Below are 22,755 nucleotides of genomic sequence, written 5' to 3'. Positions count from 1 at the left end.
ACTCAGCCTTGATATTGCTAATTGTAGACTTTGCAGGAATTTCTTATGTGGGAGATAGAGAAATTAAGAAAACATGGCATTCCCTTGAACTCAATCCAAATTTAGGATTCTGCTAGTTTGTTAGTGCTTTAGGGCATGAACACTTGATAAAGCTCTAGTTGTATCCAGTATATATATCCTAGTTGTACAGTATAAGATGGGCTATCTTCCTTCTGGCAAAAGAGGGTGGCTGACAGGCACCTATTCTGCTATGCATCATCTGGTCTGACGGTGACTGTCCTCTGCTGGAATAGATAAGGCACAACCAGTCACTTGGCAATTAAATATTTTATAATTTTGTCATCAAATGTTGTCACCAGATTTTGTCAAAACTAGTCTGTGCACCAGTTCTGATTAAGGACTAAACACATGGGAAATTTGAACTATAAAAAGTAGTCAAATTTTTAGTTATTACTGTACTATAAAATGTAGATTTTTTTGTAAAAGTCAGAAACCTATTAATTTTGTTTAAAAACTGTTTTGGAAAGTTAAGTTTATGAAAACGAGGCTAGACTGGAAACTGTTTGGAAAGTTTAACTCTTTTGGTCATCAATTATAGCCGATTTTAACATAAAATGGGGAAAAAAGTGGGGGTTCAGGTGTGACCATCATGTTTGTTATCTCTGTTGAAATTCATTCCTTCACTGTGAGAGGCCAGCATGAGACCTGTGCACTTGTAGGATGTAAGGAATGCACAGACTTTTGTCTTGTTCCCTTGCACAGTAATTTATTTTGCCTCTGAGAGCAAAATCTATATTCATCTGTCTTTTGTGCTCTATAATCTCAGCAAAGTGTTTTGAAAATGGAAATCAACATAGAGAATTGAAAAGGATTTGTTTGGCCTCTACTCTCTACCCAGAGCTGAAGAGCTCATCCTGGGCCAGTTCTGTGAAATGCTTATCACTTTCAACTCACCTTAATTTATTATTGTTAATTTATTACTTATCTTGAAGTAACATCTAGAGACTCTAATGAGGATCAAAGGAAAATTCTGCTATTGCTGTACAAATGCAGAGTTAAGATGTGTCTTCCGTTTAGGAAAAAAAAATTCAAATGCACAATTACAAAATGAGAAATAACTGGTTAGGTGGTACTGCTGTAAAGGATCTGGGTTATAGTGGATCACAAATTGAATATGAGTCAACAATGAAATTGAAAAGAGAGCTAATATCATTCTGGGGTGTATTAATAGGAGTGTTGTATGTATGACACAAAAGATAACAGTCCTGTTCTACTCGGCACAGTGGAGGCCTCAGCTAGAGCTCTGTGTCCAGTTCTGGATGCCATGCTTTAGGAAAGATGTGGAGAAATTGAAGAGAGGGTCCAGAGGAGAGCAAGAAAAATGATTAAAGGTTTAGAAAACGTGACCTATGAGGAAAGGTTTAAAAAAAAAAAAAAACTGGGCATATTCAGTATTGAGAAAAGAGGACAGGGGGACCTTATAGCAGTCTTCACATATATTCAGAGCTGTTATAAAGATGATGGTCAGTTGTTCTCCATGTCCACTGAAGGTAGTACAAGAAGTAATGGGCTTTGTCTGCAGTAAGGGAGATTTAGTTTAGAGATCAGGAAAATCTTTCTAACTATAAGGACAGTTAAGCACTGGAATAGATTTCTAAGGGAAGTGTGGAATTCCTGTCATTGGAGGTTTTTAAGAACAGGTTGGACAAACACCCGTCAGGGATGGTCTAGGTCTGGGGTGGCCAGCCAGTCAGAGACCAAGAGCCAAAAAATAGCTATAGATACCGCAAAGAGCCACATTTATCTTTTATGTGTGTATATATATATACAGTACAGTATAAACACACACATACATACTGGACGCACATACATTGAAACAATAATTTACAATAAGACAAAACAATCATAATGTTTATTGTAATGTATGTTGCGATTTTTGACTCAGTGGGACTTTTGACAATCCTTGCTTTCAACAATCCTTTTAAAATCTGGCTTATATTCAGTTGAGGCCACTCGAAGTAATTCCCTGTATGTAATTTAGTGTGTATCAGTTAGAACAGATTGATGCTTAGATTTCACAAGTTTCAATGTTGAGAGAACTGATTCACAAAGGTAAGTTGACCCAAACATTGACAGTAGTCTGAGCGCAGCCCGTTTGACATTTGGGTATTTCTCCATCAGTACAGTTCTCCAGAACTCAAGGGTTCCTTCATTTAGAAAAGACTTAAGTTTGCATCCTCAGAAAGTTCAATCATCTCAATCTGAGACGTTGCTTCATCTGTGTCTAACGGGGCTTTCAAACAGTCAGCGTCAGCACTGAAAGGGTCGACCAGGAATGTAATCTGAGGCCTTTTCAGCTGTAGATCATGGAATCTTTCCACGAAACCATCCTGAATGTTGCATACCGTGTTGTGCTCCTTTTCAAGATTTTGGGTGCTTGTTCACTTGCATTTAACACTGAGGGAAAATGTGTTAGTTCCCCTCTTTGAAGTTGCGCCTTGAACAGCTTGAGTTTGTTGACAAACACAAATACACTTTGCACCAGGTCTGGCAGAATCTTTAACTTCCCTTGGAGATCCAAGTTCAGTTTGTCCAGATGTCGCAGCATGTCCACCAGAAATGCCAGATCTAAAACCCAGTACAGTGAAGCGGCAGGTCACCGGGAAGGCCTTGGTCAAGCTCAGCAATGAGATTCTTGAATTGTCTGTGGTTGAGAGTGTGTGTGCAAATGTAATTGACTATTTCCAGGACGGGTTTCATGACGTGATCCAAATGCAGCTTTTTAGAAACCAGTTGCTCCCGATGGATGATCTCATGGCACCATTTCAACCCCTATTTTACTTATGTGATGTTTAGGACCCAATTCTGCAATGTGATCTGCATGGGTGAATTCTTGTTCCTATTTGAAGCCCATTTACTTTAGTGGGACTACATTCAGAAATAAGGTTCCAGCTATGTGAATCAATTTGCAGGATCAAAGGCTTAGATTGTAAATTTAGACCTGGTCCTGCATAATGTCTATAAAGCATCTAGCATTCTTCATGTGTGTTATATAAATAATAATAATTGTAAAACAGTTTACAGAACCTGAGTTTCATTCTTCTAGTATATAACATTGTTTATTTAAATGTATAACTATTGTGTGTGTGTGTGTGTGTGTGTACCCAAGAAGAAAAGTAGTTAGATGTTTGTTTTCTTGTAGTTAACAGAAGATGAAATAGCAACCATTCTTAAATCCACACTTAAAGGACTTGAATATTTGCACTTCATGAGAAAAATACACAGAGATATAAAGGCTGGAAACATCCTCCTTAACACAGAAGGACATGCAAAATTAGCTGATTTTGGAGTGGCTGGTCAGTTAACAGTAAGTATATGAAAATGTCAGCTTTTTTTAGAATGTTATAATGCTCTTAACCACTCACTTTTTTTTAAAAAAAGGGGTTTCTACTCTTATTTCCTTTCATCCTTCTCCATGGCCAGGAGTGACTGGTGATGGTGGGAAAGAGAGCACTCTTCTTTCCATGGTTGATTATTTTGTTTCTCTCTAACTTTATTGAGCTTACCTAATTTGATTAAAAACCCCATAGCACCAGTGCAGATCTACTTTAATGCCATTAATTTGATTTTAGCAGGTTGAGTTGTTATAGCCTTATCAGGACCTTTGGAAGACTCTACAGCTCCGGTGTCTATACTGTAGTTGTCTTGAAAATACATAGAATACTTCAGTATTGTCAGTCTGGCACCAGTTAGTATGTGCCCATATGCCATACCACAACTCTCTGAAGTTACTGTTTCAATTTAAAAAAAAAAAAAGAAAAAGTGAGTCCCTAGCTGTTAGAGTTGCAAAGAAAACCTCAAATATAGGAACTGAATGTAAGTGATGCAGAGATGTCAATAAAAGTGTGGAGTCTGCAACAATAGCTGTCAGAATGAGGTGTTAACAACAATAATTTAAATATCAACATTGTTAATGATTTCATTGCTCCTGTAGAAGGAAGAGCGAGGATCATAGTACTGCACAGTTTATTGTGAGAGACTTTTCATTTTGGTGCCTCAAGTAGATGGCCTTTGGGAAAGTTACCACTGCTTTCACCCCTTAACCGGGGGCAGGGGCATGCACGGGGGGCAAGCAGGGGCATGGCCCCCTCAATAATCATTGGAGGTACGGAACTCCTCTGGCCCCTGGGTGGCGATGGCGAATTTCCTGGTGGGAGGGGGGTGTATGCAGAGGATGGAGCACAAGCGCCTGCTGGGGTGGGGGGAGAAGGGAAGAGTGAGCTCCTCCTGGGGCCACAGCTGGAGGGGGGAAAAAGCGCGCTCCTCGTGGGACAGAGGGTGGGCACAGAAGTGCCCATCAAAAGGGGTCAAAATTAAATTTCTGGGCACGCTTCTGCCCTCAACTGATGCCCTAAGTAGGTTAGCAGAGCCCATGTGCTTATTGAAAACCCACCAAAGGGAAGCCAAGGTTAAGGAGCCCAGTGGAGCTCAGAGAGCATGTGACCATATTTTGAACATCTCACCACCTATAGTGAGCACAGTCTCATCCTGGTGACTTACGTTGTCAGAGCTTGGAAGAATACCATTTTCTATTAATCCAATTTGGCCCTTTTCTGGCATTATTAAGGAGCAACTGTTTCAAAACCTGGAAAAATGGTTGGCTAACTTATTAGTTATGGGGTTTTATGGGCACTGCTACCTTTCAAAAGAGTTTGATCCTTTGTTATGTCAGTAGGGTCACAGATGTTTGCATATTTTGTGTATGACATAACAGGAATAACTTTTACATTATCATTGCAACAGCATCTGCTGAATATTATGAATTCAACTAAATATATGAAGTAATCCATTTAAAAAAATCATAGAAATGAAGCAGTTGAGAGTACATATCAGTAACTTAAGAGTAAAAATCCTTATAATAATGTTGTAGTTAGCAATTCCAGCTAATAGTAATCCTTATTTTGTAGAAGTTAAATATATGGATAAATAAACATCCTAGAAATTTAGGGTTAATATTAGATTTTCAAGAAACCCAGACATGAGAGTTTGGAAATTCAGTTAAGGTACCTACCCTATCTTAACTCTGCCTGTAGGCAGTCAACAGAGGTGGGTGGGGATGGCCCACAGTATTGTCCCTTCCCTTGTTCTTGCTAGATACACCCTCTTTCCTTCTCCCTGGATTCTGTAGTCCCATTCCAGTGTCACTATTTTAAAATGCTAATATGTTTTAAAATTGAGATTTAATCAACTAGATTATCCTTTTGATGACATGGGTCCAGTAAACTTTGTGGCAAAAAATTGGAAAGAAGAGAAATAAACTAAAGCAGCAAAAAACCTTAGACTTATTGGACCCCAGAGAGGTTCTTTATTTTAAGAGCAAAAAATCAAGAAATCTCTTGTCTTATTTACTTCATGTTTGAAAGTAAAATTCCTTCACAGACCTCACCTACCAAGTTGAGGATATTTGTTTATTTGTAGATTTAGGGATGGGGAGGAGGGGTGATGTAATGCTTACAATGGAAACTCAGTTCTAATCTTAAATATGAAACAAATGTAATGGGAATCAGTGCAGACAAATGTACAATTTTTAATTGCACAAATGATGTAATTACAGGATACAATGGCAAAACGAAATACTGTGATAGGTACTCCATTTTGGATGGCTCCTGAGGTAATACAAGAGATTGGTTATAACTGTGTGGCAGACATCTGGTCCCTTGGTATCACTTCAATAGAAATGGCTGAAGGAAAACCTCCATATGCTGATATACATCCAATGAGGGTAAGCAGTATGTGGATTTTTTTAAACAAGTTATGTTGTTTGCCCAGGATATGTTGTTTGCACAGCTATCTGTAGCATTCTGGCTTATATAAATAACAGAAATGTGGGCAAAATCCTGGAATCCTTATTCAGGTTTCACTCACTGCTTGTCTTCTATCTCCTCAATATTTAGAAGGCCATGTCACTGGAGTTTTCATCTTGCAAATATTGAATTGATTTTCACAATTCCCCTTATAAGAAAGTACTGTTATCTCCGTTTTACTCATGCAGCTGTGCTTCTGTAAACTCTTGTGTAGCTGCTCTAAGCCGACAGGAGAGAGTTTTCCCATCGACTTAATTAATCAACTTCCAAAGAGCGGCAGCAGCTGTGTAAATGGGAGTGCTGTCCACACCGACGCTTATATCGGTGTAATTTATTTTGCTCAGAGGGGTGACTTATTCATACATAAGTGATAGTGTAGACATAGTCTAAGGCACAGAGAGATTAAGTGACTTCCCCAAGGTAACAAAGGAAGCCTGTTTCAGGTTGAACCCGGATTTCCTGAGTTCAGTCCACTCTTGTAACCATATAATCATCCTTCCTCCCTTCAAAGGGTGTTTTGATTAGTGGTATTCAAGAACGGAATTCAGGATTTCACCCATTAGTTGTTATTGACATAATGTTCATAATTCCAGACCAGTTTTTACATGTTACTAAACTTAAAATAAGTTAGGAATGTGTTTCTGCATTAACTTAGATTTTTTTTTGACAAAATAAATAGAATGTATTATATAAGAGTGATAATCATTGAAAAATATTGCTTTCTGAGAAGTTCATGGACAGGTGTTATCCAGGGACAGTACTGCCACCAGTGGGATGTACTTTTGTTTATTGAACTGCATTATAAATAATAGTTACAGCTTTTTAATAAGTATGATTATAATAAAATTATTTATTTTCATATGCCATTTATCATTAGAACCCATTCCGGGTTAACAAGACATTAGATGTTGTTAAAGGCAGTATTTTTCATAATATGTTTGGGAATATTAAGCATGACACACCTACTTGCTTATCATACTGTTTAATCTTTTTTTGTCAGTATCTCATGAGTCAGCATTTTAATATAAATATAGAGAGCCACAGCAGTTGAGCAAAAAGATGCTGTTTTTACCCAGTGACTTTTTAAGGTAACTTGAATAAATTCAAGTGTCTTTCGTAGATCTGTGGTTTTAAAAAAAAGCAGGAATATTCTCTAAAAAGTTTTGTTAGTGAATAGTTAAAGCAAAACTACTGATTGTTTTGTAGTCTGAAACATGGCATTTAAAGAGACAACTAATAAAGCTTTTATCAAAGCCATTGTTTTTGGATATTTTGAAATTAAAGAATGAACAGAAATAATTCAAACTGAGATGAACAAGACATATCTTTCAAGCTTGCCGTTTTTTAATGAGTGGCTTAATTAATGAAGATTTAACATTTTAAAACTGTTCTTTAAGAACTGTATTGGTTACAGATTAATTATATTTGATTGTATTGGGGTTTTTTCAGTTGTACTCTTTTACATTTATGAATCATCTTCATTACATCTGGGATCACTTTAACATAATTGCATGTAGTTGCACTAGGTAATGAAAGCTAAGGACTAAATTATCAGAGAGGATTTTATCAGCATGACAATAGCTGCTTATAAACCAAAGGTCACTGTTTGAATTTGAAAGCTTGTGAATCTTTTTAATTCTTGTAATCAAATGAATGATATCAAAGGCCAAAGTAATTTAACATAACAATTCTGGATTACACAGAACACATGTTCTTGTTAATAAATTGTGTTATGGTCTTAAACGACTTGTATGGTCTTAGTACTCTTTTGTATATTTGATACCCAGTTTTTCTTAATTTTTATTAGTGAGTTGTTACAGTGGTTAACAAGAAATACACAGATTTAAGTTGCAATAGTTTTCCCAGAGTTATATGATCTAACTTCACAGGATCCTTGGACATATGTAGATGCTTTTCTATTTTGTTTTAGTTATGACATACAATTGATATAGGCAAGCATGAAAGCTTGGGCAAATTTGCATTGCTTTTTCTGGATCTTGCCTGAGTTCTGTGGTATTTATGTAAAGTACAATTTTATTACTTGGGAATGCATGTTGGAATTATTATATGCGCTATTTTGCTGTAGGCCGGTTGGCATTGCCACAAAGGTAATGCACTGCCAGTAGGCCATTTCCTTGTCGACTGCATTTACAGTTTAGTAGAAATATTACATGACTTTTTTAAACAAGTGTTTTGGCAGGGAGGAAATAGTGGATTCCATGCAAACAAGCATAGCTTCCTCCATTTAACCACACTCCTAGCTACTCCAAAGAATTGTAATAAATTTCAGTTTGGGAAGGGTGAGAAGGGGGGAAAAAAGGCATTTCAGGTTGAAGAATAGCAATGATTTCTTCTTATAAAGTACTAAAACATGTGGTTAAATATTTGTGACTACATAAAGGTGATGAGTGCCATTTCATCTGGTTTTGTTGCAGATCTGAGGCTGTTACAGCCTGGGACCACCATGCTGGCTTATGCCGGAAAGGCCATTATCATAAGACAACCCAGTAGTCTAATAGCAGCACTTTTTCCCATCCCCATAAGAGGCTTGGGGTTCCTCTCTCAGAGCTGGTCAGCCCACAGTCTAGATATGAAGGCTAAGATCTAGTTGATCGCCTGTTGGGGACTATGGGGTGCCTTCTGGCTCCCATCAGTCTTCTGGCTGGAGGCGATAAAACATTACCTCGGTCTGTCGGTCTGTTGAAGGCCAAGACCAAGCGCACTATCTGTTCTTATCAGTTTAATTTATTTTTTTCTCTCCTCCAAGAGTGCCACTCCCACCTCCCTTATAGCCGGGTAAAGTCAAGAGTCACTTGCCTCTGAGAGCCAGCAGAACCCACTTAACTCTTTCCTAAACACTTTCCTAGCAGCATCAACATATGCTGACAGGGTGGGTTGCATCAGACAAACGCTGCAGGTCAATTACAGAAATCTTATTCTGTTGTTTTTGTGCAAGCTTGCCACACACTTCACAGTAATGCGTGCAGCTATGCTATGGAAGAGGCTGGTAGTAGCTATATATTTCAAGGTCTCACAGTATTGGCCTTTGTTTTCTGTGTTGCAGTTTATTGGTAACGGGCATGTGGACATCGTGTGTTCCACAAAATACTGTAGGAAGCCAATTTGAACTGTTTCTGTTTGCTTTGAGTCCACTCATGATATTTATTTTTCCGTAGCATTTACCCAGATTATCCGTACCTCCTGCTTAGTTTGTGTCATTTCCACCATGGACTAATCTATTTGTAATCACCCTTCCCCCCCCCATGTATTTTATAACAAGTGACCTTTCCCCATAGAGCTTTTGAAGCGGTGTATACTAACTTGTAATCTCATAACCAAAAAAAAAAAAAAAAGATACCAAGTTTGGTAAAGGTTATAGTGTAATGATGTAATATATTTAGATTTCTGTAAAGCGTTTGACTTGGCACCACACAACATTTTGAGTAAAAACCTAGAATGTTGTTAAATTAACATGGCACACATTAAATGGATTAAAAACTAGCTAACTGAAGGTCTCAAAATGTAATTATAATTGGGGAATCAAATGGGTGTGTTTCTAGTGGGATTCCATTAGATTGGTTCGTGGCCCTTAGCTATTTAACATTTTCATCAGTCACCTGGAAGACAATATAAAATCAGTGCTGATAAAATTGGCAGATGACCCAAAAATTGGGGGAGTTGTTAATAATAAAGAGGACAAGTAATTGATTCAGAGCGAGTTGGGATGCTTGGTAAACTGGGTGCAAGCCAATAATATATTTTAATATGGCTAAATGTATACATCTAGGAACAAAGAATGTAGGCCGCACTTACAGAATGGGGGACTCTCTTCTGGAAAGCAGTCAGTCTGAAAAAGATTTAAGGCTGGAGGTGGATAATCTACTTAAGGTGAGATCCCAGGGTGATGCTGTGACTAAAAGGGCTAATGTGATCCTTGGATATGCAAATAGGAGAATCTCTGCTGCAATACTATGTCCAGATCTGTTGTCCACAGTTCAAGAAGGATGTTGATAAATTGGAGAGGGTTCAGGGAAGAGCCACAAGACTGATTAAAGGATTAGAAAATATGCCGTATAGTGACAGACTCAAGGAGCTCAGTCTAGTTTAACAAAGAGAAGGTTTAAGAGATGTCTTGATTACAGTCTAAAAGTACCTACAGGAGGGACAAATATTTAATAATGGGCTCTTTAGTCTAGCAGAGAAAGTATAACATGATCCAATAGCTGGAAGCGAAAGCTAACACATTCATACTGGAAATAAGGCATAATTTTTTTAACAGTGAGGGTAGTTAACCATTGAACAACTTACTAAGGATTGTGGTGGACGCTTTTCTAAAATATATGCTCTAGGAACTATTTTGTGGAAGTTCTGTAGCCTGTGTTACACAGGAGATTAGACTAAATGATCACAATAGTCCTCCCTGGAATCTATGAATCTACCAAATTATAACTATGGACTGGACTGGGAATTATTGCCAGATAACCTGGAAAAATTGTGATTTTTAGGCATTGTTAGCTAATGAAGGCAACTGTTTCAACCAGTGGGGAAATAATTTTCTCTAAGATTAAAATCTATTGGATAAAGATGGAAAATCCACTTTTGGTGACACAATTCCTCTTATTATATGAATAATTCTAGTTGAATAATCTAGTTAATTTCCTGTCTCTAACAGGTGCAATAGCTCTGTCTATTTCAATGAAGCATTTAGCTGTTTTTTTCTTTTGAGATTTGGTTTTAATCTAGCACTGTTCAGTATTCCTAGAAGATAGTTATGAAGACCTTCTTTACGCGGACTATGAGAATTTATCACCATCTTTTATCATTTTTTTATGGTAGTGCCCACAATTTGCTAATCAATGTACAAACTAGGTAAGGCATGGTTCCTATCTCAGAGAAAGAATATAAGAAATAGATTGGGAATTTAAGGTCTCTCTTCTTCTGTCTTTGGGTCAGAGCTATCTAATATGTGTACCTGATATATGTGCTGTGTGCATTTTGCTATACTCAGTTATGGAGCCAACATTGTACATTATGCAATAAGATTCTTAAATTGTCCTTTAAAACCATTGTAGAAATTAATTGTGATTATAAGTTTGTACTTAATTTATTCTTTTTTCTGTTTCCATAATCTACTAAGAGGATGCCAGTGTGGCTTGGTGAGACTGAATAAGTAAGGCTTTTCAGGATGATGATGAATATTATTTAATATTTATATTGCAGATGCTCTGAAATGGTAGTTCCCTTAAAACTAACTTTTGTGTGGATTTTAAGTGATTTGTTTAGGGAACGAGCACATGCTCTTTATGGTGTTAGGCTTGTTTCAAAGAAGTAAATGCTGAAAGTTCTCGCTCTCTCCTTGTTCAATACCTTTCTAAAGATCAAATTATTTAAGTAGGCACTTGTATGCATATATGTATGCATACATGTTTGCACACAGCCAATTAAAAAAATAGATTAAGGAATACATTTTAAAAAATGAACATAGGATAACTTTCTCCATCCTCTGGATCTCAGTGCATCTTGTAAGTGCTCTAGGGCATGAACTGCCTTAATATCTGTGTCTTATACAGTGCCATGCATGTTTTAGACCCTTAAATAATACATTGTGATAGATTGTATACTGTGGTTTTATGGGAAAGAGCAAAGCTACAGAGAGGAGGTCTGGTCCCGTTTTAAAAGGTACTAGTCTAGAACTTGGGAGACCTGTGTTCAATTCCCTGCTTTACCACAGACTTCCTGTGTAGGTCTGTAAGATGGGCTCCTGCCCGGTCTGGTCGTTGCGACCCTTCCTCGGGCCCAGGCTCAGAGGAAGGCCACTGCACCTTCCAAAAAGGGGAATGTTAGCATCCGTAGGAGTCGTAGTCTGGGCCCTCAGGTAGGGCGGGCAAGCAAGCAGTCTATCACCCGGGCCCTCAGGCAGGGTGGGCGAGCCGGCAGTCTACTGCCCCGGCCCTTGGCAGGGCGGGCAAGCACGCAGTGTCCTCTGGTCAGTATAGCAGGGTATGGAAATCACTCCCTGGGTGGCGAGGACAAGGTGGGAGGGAAGGGGGATGCAGGACCACCCGACTCCACTGTGTCCTAGCCCAGGGCCCTAGCAGTGGCAAAGGCGTTGCCACTGCGTCGGCAGTGCTCCCGCTGCAGCACGCCGATGGGGTCTTGCCCCTGTCTCAGCCACAGCTATGGCTGTCCCTGGGCCACTTCCTCCCCGTATCACCAGGTACCTGTATCTGCCAGATCCTCGGTGTCAATGGGGTACACGGCCCGCGGTAGGCTTGCCAGTCCCTCTTCGTCCACCGGTGGCAAGGCGGGGAGCTCCTCAGCGGAGAACAGCTCCTCTCGGTCGCAGGGTTCCTGGGGTTCCTCGGCGGAGGGCAACTCCTCCAGGTCAGGACCGGCCTCTGAGGGTATCCCCCAGCCCTCAGGCTCAGGGGCCTTGGCCCAGTCACTGGGGTCCAGAGGTCTTGTCCAGTCCTTGGGGCCTGGTGGCCCAGGCCAGTCTAGGGGGCCCAGAGGCCCTATCCAACCCTTAGGGCTCAGTCACTTGGCCTATGCTCTGGGAGGCGCTCGCTTGGGGCAGTGGCCCGGCTGGGTTCAGGCCTTTGCTGCAGCCAGCGGGACAGCACGTCTGCCTCTGGTGGCAGCCTGTCTCCTACTGAGCTGCGGAGCCTGCTTTTTGTATGCCCAGCCCTGGCTGTGGCTCTGCCCCTCTATTGCCGGATTGGCCGGCCGGCGGGACCTATCGCTAGCCGGCTCCCTGGTTGCTGGGCGGACTGGACAGCTGGCCCTTTCACTGTCTGCTCTGGTCGTTGCAGCCCTTCCTCGGGCCCAGGCTCGAAGGAAGGCCACTGCACCTTCCTACAAGGTCCCTTAGACTTTATGTGCCTTAGCTCTCCATCTGTAAAAATGGGCACTTCCCTACCTTACAGTGGTATCGATGATAAAATGCATTAAAGATGGTGATGTGCTCAGATGCCATGGTGATGTGGACCATAATATTAGATAGTCCAGTACTGCTAAACTCTTTGTTTTGTTGCTTTTCACTATTCTTGTGTACATATCTAATTAGGAGCAGGAATTTTTGTTGAGTGCAGTTAAGATCTGAGGGTAAGGAAGAAAAGAATGTTCTCCCCATGTGCCATGATGAGCAATGGCGTGTAATGACTGTAGGAGCCTCCATGGTTGTAGTGTCCCCTTTGAGTAAGGGCCAGAGGAATTGGATGGGGAAGCTGCCCCACCTTTCTGCTGGACTGTGTTATGCAGTGAGCCCAAGGAATACAGGGCTCTGTGCTATGCAGGTAATATGCACAGTCTGCATAGCCCCCCAAGTATTGCCTCCTTAGCATAGCAGAACTGCCTATGTTCCACTGCCAGGTGGCCCTCCATTTACGGCAGGCTGAGGGCAGGACTTGCTCCATAGTGCATATTCTTAGTGGCCCTATTCATGGTTAGAATTTCAAATTAGTGATTAATGTATTCAAGACAAACACAAGCACAATTAATACCAGAACAATATTTGTCTTAAAGAAAGAACATATACTGTGCGTATAAATTGATTCTTTCTGTAGTCCAAGAAATGGCCTTCCACATAAATCACTGTGAGAAATGCCACTACATCTGGTAATAGGATATGTAGTGCTTTTCCTCAGAGAGAGGAGTGCTGTTTGTGGTTCAAATGGCAATTGGACAAACTGTGCATTAGTATCAACACTGAGCGAAGAATTGTATTTTTTGCTCCATTATTTTTTCAATGTTTTTTTTGAGAGCTAAACTTTAAGGAAGTGTGATGTTTTCTTAAGAGACCTTAATAAAGCAATCTTTAAATTTTAATTTAAATATGCTGTTACTTTGAATCAGCAAGCAGCCTATCCAGCAGAGAGATCTTATCAAAACTTGAATAATTATCCGTATAAAAAAAACCCCATACAATAAATAATGAACAGATTGTTAGATACTTCCTTCTAGCAGTACAATATTTTAGAAACAAAACATGCCAAATGCTTTTTTCATTTAAAACGTATTTCTTTTGCCAGAATACACATACATAGTTTCCTTAACCTTGAACTGAGATCTATGCATACAGTATGTAAACAGAGGACCTCTCTACTTGAACTGCTTGCTACCTAGTTTTTATAGAAAGCTGCTTCTGGTGTGGTGTTGTGGGAGTGGTTTATAGTAAAGATCTCAGTACCCTAATTCATAATTTTACCCCTTTCTTGAAAGCTTCTGAAATAGACCACAGAGGAGATAGATTTCAGGCAAACTTTTGAAAATTAGACATACATAGCTATAATCTATGTGCATGACTACATTAGGTATTTGCACCATGGTCAGATAGACCTTATATTGCCAAAATTTGAATATTCAGACACAGGTGGGAAATCCTGGCCCATTGATTTCAGTGCTAGTAAGTGTATTATTTTCTGATGTCAATCAATTGCTTCTTTATGTCAACATTATTAATATAATAGATGTCCAGTCACTGTGGTAGCTAGATGTGGTAATCTTTAAGATGGAAAATGTGAAGGATAAATGTTTCCATGTTTAGGGAAACAATTAAGATAAGTATTACGTATTTTTGCAAAGAATGCCATATTTATATGGTGAAAATAAGTCAGATATAAATATTTGACAATTTCACTTGTTTGTACTTTATCTCATGTGTATCCAATGGTGGATTAAAACTAAATAGAAGGAACCAATACAAACAAAGGGCTTTCACAACAAATTGTAGTCCCTCCCTCATCCCAAAAAAGTGCTTGTGAGTCATGGGCATTTCCTGTCTGATTCTGATACAAAGAGAGACAAGGAGCGTGAGGTAATAAATTATATTGGATCAATTTTGTTGATGAGAGAAGCTTTCAAGTCATATAGAACTTTTCTTCAGATCTGGGAAAGGCTTTATTTTCAGATTTTCATGAATCTCCCCAAAGATTAGAACCTTGACTATCCACGCTTTGGGCCAGGTTGTGCATTGTGGTGGGAGAGGATGCTTTGTTACTGTCACCTATGGAGGAGCCAAGCACAGTTAGAGCCACTGTGTTCTTTTGAGCTCTCTTCTCCCTGCACAGGCAGGTGCCTTCAAGGCACAATCTGGCCCTTTATAATTTCCACTTCTCAGCACATCTGACACAGGCTTGTAGTGTAATCTCCTATTTCTAAGAATTTATTATTTTTCCAAAATATACTACATTACATTTAATAGTTTATTATGAAGTGCCGTTAGGTTATTAAAACTAAACTACAATCAGGAGTTTTCATAATAAATAAAGTACACTCTGATATACACAACTTATTTTTTAATTTTGTGTTTTCATTTACTGTCTCCTACTTTAACAACTTTAGTAGTGTGCCATGAGTCGGTCATGTAATAATGGCATTCTAGTCTACAGCATGCCAGAACCCAGTCTCCAGTGTTTAAAAGAAAACAAATCCTGATCTCCTGGATTCGTGCACAAATGGGGGTTAGCCTGTGTAGCACTGTTCACAGACCAAAATAGAAAGGAACATCAATCTCTCCTAAGGCAAAGCCTATAAGAAGGAGGAATTTGGGGGAGGAAATCTCTGCAAGGATTTCCTTGTGGAGATCTCTCCACACTGCTTCATCAGGGAGCTGGGTTCCTTCCACCCCACAAAAAAGACCATGGGGTTTCTCCCTAGAATGAAGGATCCCCAGTTGTCTGTGTGGATCACGGGAATTTGAAGAGACTTGGAACCTGGGCTGCACATAGAGGTCTCTGCAGGGGCCAGAAGTATAGTGGGTGTGAATGATGCTACAGGAACAGCTGAATTCCCCTTTCATATGGATCCATGTGCAGAGACTCTACTTTGTGTGTGTGGATTTAGGAGGAATAGTAGGGACCAGGGAATTTAGATTATTTTAGTTCAAGAGAAGCAGTCATTGCCATATTGCTCTTCATTGAGAAAAAACGGTTAGGCATAAACAAGATACAAGGAAAACAAGGCATGGTAAAGTTTGTGAAGATGAAAGTGAAGATAACTGGATGAGAAATGAGTTCAGTTTTGGAAATCCAAAAGATACTACTTATGTAAGAGTGCGGCTAAGCCATAGTGAATCTAGAAGGAGAGTTCACGAAAAATAAGGAATTATGGATGGAAATTTTCTGCACACTGGCTGGAGGAGCCTATTGATAAATTACATTAAGCCTGGTAGGCTTATAGTTCCTAAGCACAAGGCACCAAATTCTGAGGCTGTAATTCAGTTTTTACTTAGTCCTTACAAAAGCAGATTTGGAGTTCATCACAAGGCCCCTACTCAATCCACATTTAAATCCTTTAAAAAAAAACAAAAAAACCCCCCACTTCTGCCATCCTGCTTATAGTGAATCAAATTGAGTGTGTATAAATGGCTGGTGTTGTTCCACTCCCTTTTTCCCTTACTTCTGGCTAATTGTCTCTCTTTAGATTATGAAGCCTTCAAATCAAGGAGCATCTTTCTTCAGTATCAAGAAAGTGCTTAGCACATAATGACCACTACTTTAGATACATAATTAGAATTTAAAATTGAGAGAGGAAGTATCTGAGGTTGTAGAAACCATTTCAAACTCTTCCTTTCAGTTTGGAGGAGACTGAAGAAGGAATTCCCAAGAACTACACCCAAGAACTCTCCATGCCACATCATTATAGAATCATAGAATCTTAGAGTTGGAAGGGACCTTAGGAGGTCATCTAGTCCAACCCCCTGCTCAAAGCAGGACTAACCTCAGCTAAATTATCCCAGCCAGGGCTTTGTCAAGCCGCAGCTTAAAAACCTCTAAATATGGAGATTCCACCACCTCGCTAGGTAACCCATTCCAGTGCTTCACCACCCTCCTAGTGAAAAACTTTTTCCTAATATCCAACCTAGACCTCCCCCACTGCAACTTGAGATCATTGGTTCTTCTTCTGTCATCTACTACCACTGAGAACAGCCTAGCTCCATCCTCCCTGGAACCCCCTTTCAGGTAGTTAAAGGCTGCTATCAAATCCCCCCTCATTCTTCTCTTTTGCAGACTAAACAAGCCTAGTTCCTTCAGCCTCTCCTCATAAGTCTTGTGCACCAGCCCCCTAATCATTTTTATTGCTCTCCGCTGGACTCTCTCCAACTTGTCCACATCCTTTTTGTAGTGGGGGGCCCAAAACTGGACACAATACTCCAAATATGGTCTCACCAATGCTGAATAGAGGGGAATAATCACTTCCCTCGATCTGCTGGCAATGCTCTGACTTATACAGCCCACTATGCTATTAGCCTTCTTGGCAACCACGGCACACTGCTGACTCATATCCAGCTTCTTATCCACTGTAACCCCCAGGTCCTTTTCTGCAGAACTGCTGCCTAGCTCATCGGTCCCCAGTCTGTAGCTGTGTATGGGATTCTTGCATCCTAAGTGGAGGACTCTGCACTTGTCCTTGTTGAACCTCATCAGATTTCTTTTGGCCCAATTCTCCAATTTGTCTAGGTCACTCTGTATCCTATCCCTACCTTCCAGGGTATCTACCACTCCCCCTAGTTTAGTGTGATCTGCAAACTTGCAGAGGGTGCAATCTACCCCATCCTCCAGATCATTAATGAAGATGTTGAATAAAACCGGCCCCTAGACCGACCCCTGGGGCACTCTGCTTGTGATTCATGTTGTTTTATTTGAAGTAGTGCACCAGAATATGGTTTTGTATCTCTTCTAAAAAAATAAAAAACCCCGAAACAAACCAATCATATTATATTAAATCTGCTTTTGAGTGTTTCTATAAATAGGAAAGGTTAATCTGGGATGTGTAATGAAGTAGCAGAAACAGAGAATATTTGAAAATGCACTACAACTGAAGTCTAATTGGAATTGCATAGAAAACATTTATTTCATGCTTCTATATGAGGATTTAATTCAAATAAAATTAGCTCATCTTTTTAGACTTATCCTTGAATAGGAAATCTGAAACATACTTCAGTTGATGGTTGGCTTTCTCTGCCTTTGATTAATCACTTTCAAAGTAAGCAGAAGTTCGGTACAGTAATTTCTTAATTACACACAAGTGAGTTAATTGGAAGCCTTAACTACAATAACTGTAAAGGAAGTTTGATGTTGGTTAGCTTCATGTAATGCTGTATATTTATGATTTGAATACTTACAAGTGCTAATCTGAAGTAAACCTGTACCCTGATACTATTCATATATTTGCAAGATGTTTTACTAGGGAAATGTTTGAGTTGGGAATATTATTTTCAAAGACTTATAAAGAATAATGCTTAAGAGCCCAATTCAACCCCAACTGACATTAACAGAAATCTTTCCAGTGACTTCAGTTGAGGTTGGATCAGGCCTTACATTTTTAAGCATTGTTGAAGACAATTTGATGAAACTGTCATTGTGGTTAAAGACTGGAAAGTATTCAACATACCTAGGTCAGCATGAATTGTTATTCCATACTAATGTGTTGGCTCCTTTTTCCCCAGAGAAATTTTGAAAATAAAACTTTGAACTAACTGAAAGAATTTAAACTGCCGAAGTCTGATTATTAGTGATGTAAGTAAAATAGCCATGTAGACCAAAGTGTAAAGCAAAACGTTTCTGCAATTTGAATATCTTAAAAGGGTCATGCTTTAAGTAAGTTAACCATGGGTAAAATCATTGAATTCCATTTAAATTTGAATTTATGTGAATATTGCAAAAGATTGATTTTATTCTCTGCTAATGTAACGTAATTGATTTAATTTTCTGCTTATTTGAAGCAAGCCATTCCATTATCTGTGCTCATCATATGGCAGAGTTACACAATTTATATTAACTTGAACCATGAGCCTGATAAAATATTCAGCAAGGTGTTTATGTACAGTCTTACTAGAGCTCTTTTAACTAAAAATTCCACATTACCCCACATGACATTGTAAACTTCACCCCAGAGTTCAACACTTTAAGCTAGAAGCTATGTATATTTATTACAGATACTTCTATTTCTTTTTATTTTTTATCATCTCTTAATTTCCAAGATTAATGCAAAGTATACAAAATCAACTTTTATTCAGGGGCTCTGGCAATCAGCTTTATTGAAGAAGGAATTAATGTTCTGCTTTTAATTGAAGTGTGACCTTTATAGATTTTTTTGTGACTAATGTGTTGCTAAAGCCAAATAGAGATCAGTAAATGATTGAAGTCTCTCTTGAAAGTGTGATTCAATGTTTTTTCTTCCAAATATCTTGAATTTTTAAACTCTTGACATTTTTTTGCCAGTGTAGCTGACTGATGTAGGTAAGTACTGTAAAGACACTTGGCTGGTGTGTGGGCACATTATTTTTTACTTGGATTTTGGATTTTAATTGGATTTTGGTTAGAGGAAACATTATTCAATTTTTAATCAGATGGGAAAAAACCACAATCAGACTTAAGAGAAAAATGTTAAGCTTCCATTCTGCTACTCTCTCTAAGAATCTTTTATATGTTTTCAGTTTATACGGATTGTTTACTTTATAGAAACTGTAAAAATTATTGAGATTGGAAGGAAGGTAAAATTTGGGTTTTAGGAATCTATTAAAGTTTGTGTACACCCTCTTTTCTTTCTTGGTATTATATTGCCTCTTAATATAGACTAAGCCATTTTTAAAGAGGATGATGCATATTTAATGTAAGAAATGTATTTAAAAGGATGAGTTGCCAATCAGTCTAAATTTGTTACAGTTAAAATTTGATGGTCTAAAGACAACTTATAATCCTTTTCTTGTTATAAAATGTTGTCAAATTTGTAGTAGTTTCAGTTAAAAAGTTTATGGAAACTTTGTTTTAAGGTGGTTTAAAATAGAACTGAATCTTTAATTTGAATTTGATGGCACCTGTTTTCATTTTGTTTCCCTGGCAACACCACTGGTACCAAAAATTGCCCGTAGACCACCCTAGTGAAGAACTAAATCATTCTGGCTTTTTCATTTTAGCCTTTTATTTTACTGACCAAATATTTAAACAGAGCCATAACACATCTGTCAAAGTTTGTGAACTAGCTCTAGATTAAATGAGTTTGGGGTGCACAATTTGCATTTTTCCCAGATCAATTTTTGTTTGTATTGTTTAGTTATTTTAAAATTTTAATAAGAATAATGCAGAAAAATTACTTGTGTATTACATGAGAAGAAATGAAAAGCTGTGTTTGAAACAAATAGTTCACCTTTTGACAAGCAGAGTGAAAAGTTTGTATTTTTTATCTGGTAGATCTGTTTTTAAAGTTGTACGAATATAAGGTTGGTTCCAGATGTGAGTTAGTTTTCATTATTGAGGTTCCCGTGGGAAAGAAATAAAGCCAACACAAATGTTACCTCCAGATTTCTGCTCTTGTGCCTCTCTGACAGTGTCTGTAAGTTTACATTGACTATGAGTGCTGGTTAAAGTGTTTGGAATTCCTTGCACATCTTTAAGCATTATGAATCCTTAGAGGGTTTTTTTGGGTGGTGTTTGAAGAGGGTTGGGGTTGAAACAGACATAAAACCTGGAAGGTATTGGTTGCCATTGTCTTTGTACCTGAAAAACCTTACTTTTCCTACAAAATCCTTTTTAAAGCACATTACAAACCAATGAAATCTCAACCACCATACCATAGTCTTAACGACCACTTTGCTCATGCAGAATATGCTTGTCCTGCCTGTAAAACAAATTCACGCTAACAAGTGAACTTCTGGCTCATGGTGGGGACTAAAGGAAAACTTGATACTGGGAAGTTTCATGTGTATTGCATTTGTCTTCCTACTCCTCCCCAGAAACCAGAAATACTTTTCTGAGAATGGATGGGTACTCCACATCCCCGAAAATAATTCTTTAGTGGGGAGTTTCTGTGGTGGGATTATTAAAGTGGAGATTCTGTGGTCTTCCCTCTACTTTCCAGCATCCTGGTATTATAGCTATAGGTCTGGTGGTAGTAGTGGATGAGCAGTAGCCTCTCTGCTATTTTGTTTCAGTTCTCCATGCTCTAGGCTGTCACATTACTTGAGCCTCACAGTATGTCTTGGAAGCAACAGAGCACGCAAGGTTTCGAGACTAGTAAAAGGGAAGACTTGAAACTAATAGTGCTGCTGCTCAGCATGTAGTCTCCATCACCAGTGATAATATGATAGTACAATATATATATATATATAAAAATCTTTAAAATGACTAGTATTTAACTTATTTGAAATGAGAGCTTGGTGTAAGTACCTAAAAAACTCTCCATTTATTATTCTTTCAATGTTGTTGTCAATGCAGTTAAGTTCAATGGGCCAATTACCATGGAATCTTATACTGGTCACATAATATTTTCACAAAAATGGTAGGACACCTTTTCTTGGAGCTCAGTCCTGTGCCCGTGATCAGACTTCCACTGACTTCAGGAGTTGGGAGGATGACTTTGAAATGAATGGAAAGACAGTTGGGGTAGTCAGGAAGCAACCTGTGCTGAGTGAGGAAGCAAACTTTCAATCTCAATCATTCTTCCCTGAGTAGGAATAGTGGAACGAGGAGACTGTGCTAGAGATAGGTTATATAATCATATACCTAGATCAAGAGAGGGGTAGGATAACTCAGAAGTTAAAATAATTAATAGTTATAGTTCAATCTAAATTTATTTTGTTATGCTTTGGGCTTTTGATAACCGTTGGTTCTTTTAATTTTTGTTTACTTTTTCAAACCCTGCTTCACACTGCATTTTTTGTATTTTTGTATCCTCGTAAGTAGGCCAGTAATAGTGTCAGACTTGATCCTAGATAAATAAAACGTATGTTTTTATCTGTTCTGCTTTTTGGAGAGTGTTTTATTTTAAAGATGTATATTGATATAAAATAAAGGGAGACAGTGTCTAGTATAACTGCCTTCCTCACATGCTACTTGTTCAGAGATCCAGAAATGCTACCTTTAGCTCCACAGAATCTGAAACACTTAAATTAACTGTTGTTGCTGTTTTACCCTCTATTAAATTGTGCTGTATGGCTGTTTTACTGGATATGTTGTTGGGTTCATCACAAATGTGCAATACATGTTTCTAATGAATAAATTGGTTTATAATGGGGTCTGTTATCCTAATGTAGACAGCAAAGTAAGACAATTCTAACAAGGCCACAATTCATCCTATGAATCTTAATGTCCTTTCAAAATTGTACTATTCAAATAGATATTTTTTTACATATCCGTGTGGCTACAAGTGTTCAATTGCAGACTGCCTTGTAGTCTTTCCTAACTAAATCTGACAATTCTGCATCCCCCTTCCATGTTACTGGGAGCAAAACATAAAGATTAGGAGATTTACCACTTGACATTACTAACAAATGTTGACCCATCTAATAGTGTCACCATTTGAACTTGAATTCTCAGTAGCTAATGGTATAATGTCTTCAAGTTACTGTGACCTCTGCAGAGAATAAATGTATTTAAATGTCAGCATTTCTATCTGATGAATATTTATAAATGAGGTTAAATGAGATACATTCCTATAGTCTCTTGCCAGCCCTCTTAGATATTTATCAAAACCTGAGGCACTGATTCTGCCATTTGTTCGCATGTGAACTGCTGCACTCGTTCAGAGCCACTCTGAAGTCAGTGCTTGGTTCCAGCAGTCTGTCTGTGCTCAATGAATTACAGGATTAGGGCTAAAGGTAACATATTCAAAACCATGTAAGTGATTCATGAGCCATTGTCTAAAGTGATGTAAGCACTTAAAAGCCTGTTTCATTGAAATTCAGTGGGATTTAAGTTCCTTAAGTCATCAAGGTGCTTTTGAAAATTTTACTTAAATATATCTGTGGCTTTAAATTAAAGACTGAAATGTTTTCAGAGAATGATATATATATATATATAAAAGTACTTTCCAAGTAAAGATAAATCAATACATCTATTTTTACAAAATAGCCACCTTGAAAACAGTTGCATTCTTTAATTATTATTATATG

General features: G+C 38.5%; 1 protein-coding gene across 4 annotated transcripts in view; it reads left to right on the top strand.

Moving 5' to 3' along the window:
* STK3 (serine/threonine kinase 3) overlaps positions 1–22,755 on the top strand; it is a 269,719-nt gene that overhangs the window by 74,207 nt on the left and 172,757 nt on the right. For all 4 annotated transcript variants that reach the window (XM_067537086.1, XM_067537107.1, XM_067537093.1 and 1 more), the window contains 2 exons: positions 3,203–3,367; positions 5,615–5,782. In XM_067537086.1, coding sequence (XP_067393187.1) covers positions 3,203–3,367; positions 5,615–5,782 — 333 coding nt within the window. The remainder of the gene's footprint in view (positions 1–3,202; positions 3,368–5,614; positions 5,783–22,755) is intronic.

Source organism: Emydura macquarii, unplaced genomic scaffold, assembly GCF_026122565.2.
Source record: "Emydura macquarii macquarii isolate MOO-44397 ecotype Brisbane River unplaced genomic scaffold, CSIRO-AGI_Emac_v2 contig_383, whole genome shotgun sequence".
NCBI classification, from domain to species: Eukaryota; Metazoa; Chordata; order Testudines; family Chelidae; genus Emydura; species Emydura macquarii.
The sequence above is the reverse complement of the archived record's forward strand: the minus strand, read 5'-3'. Positions and strand labels throughout refer to the sequence as shown.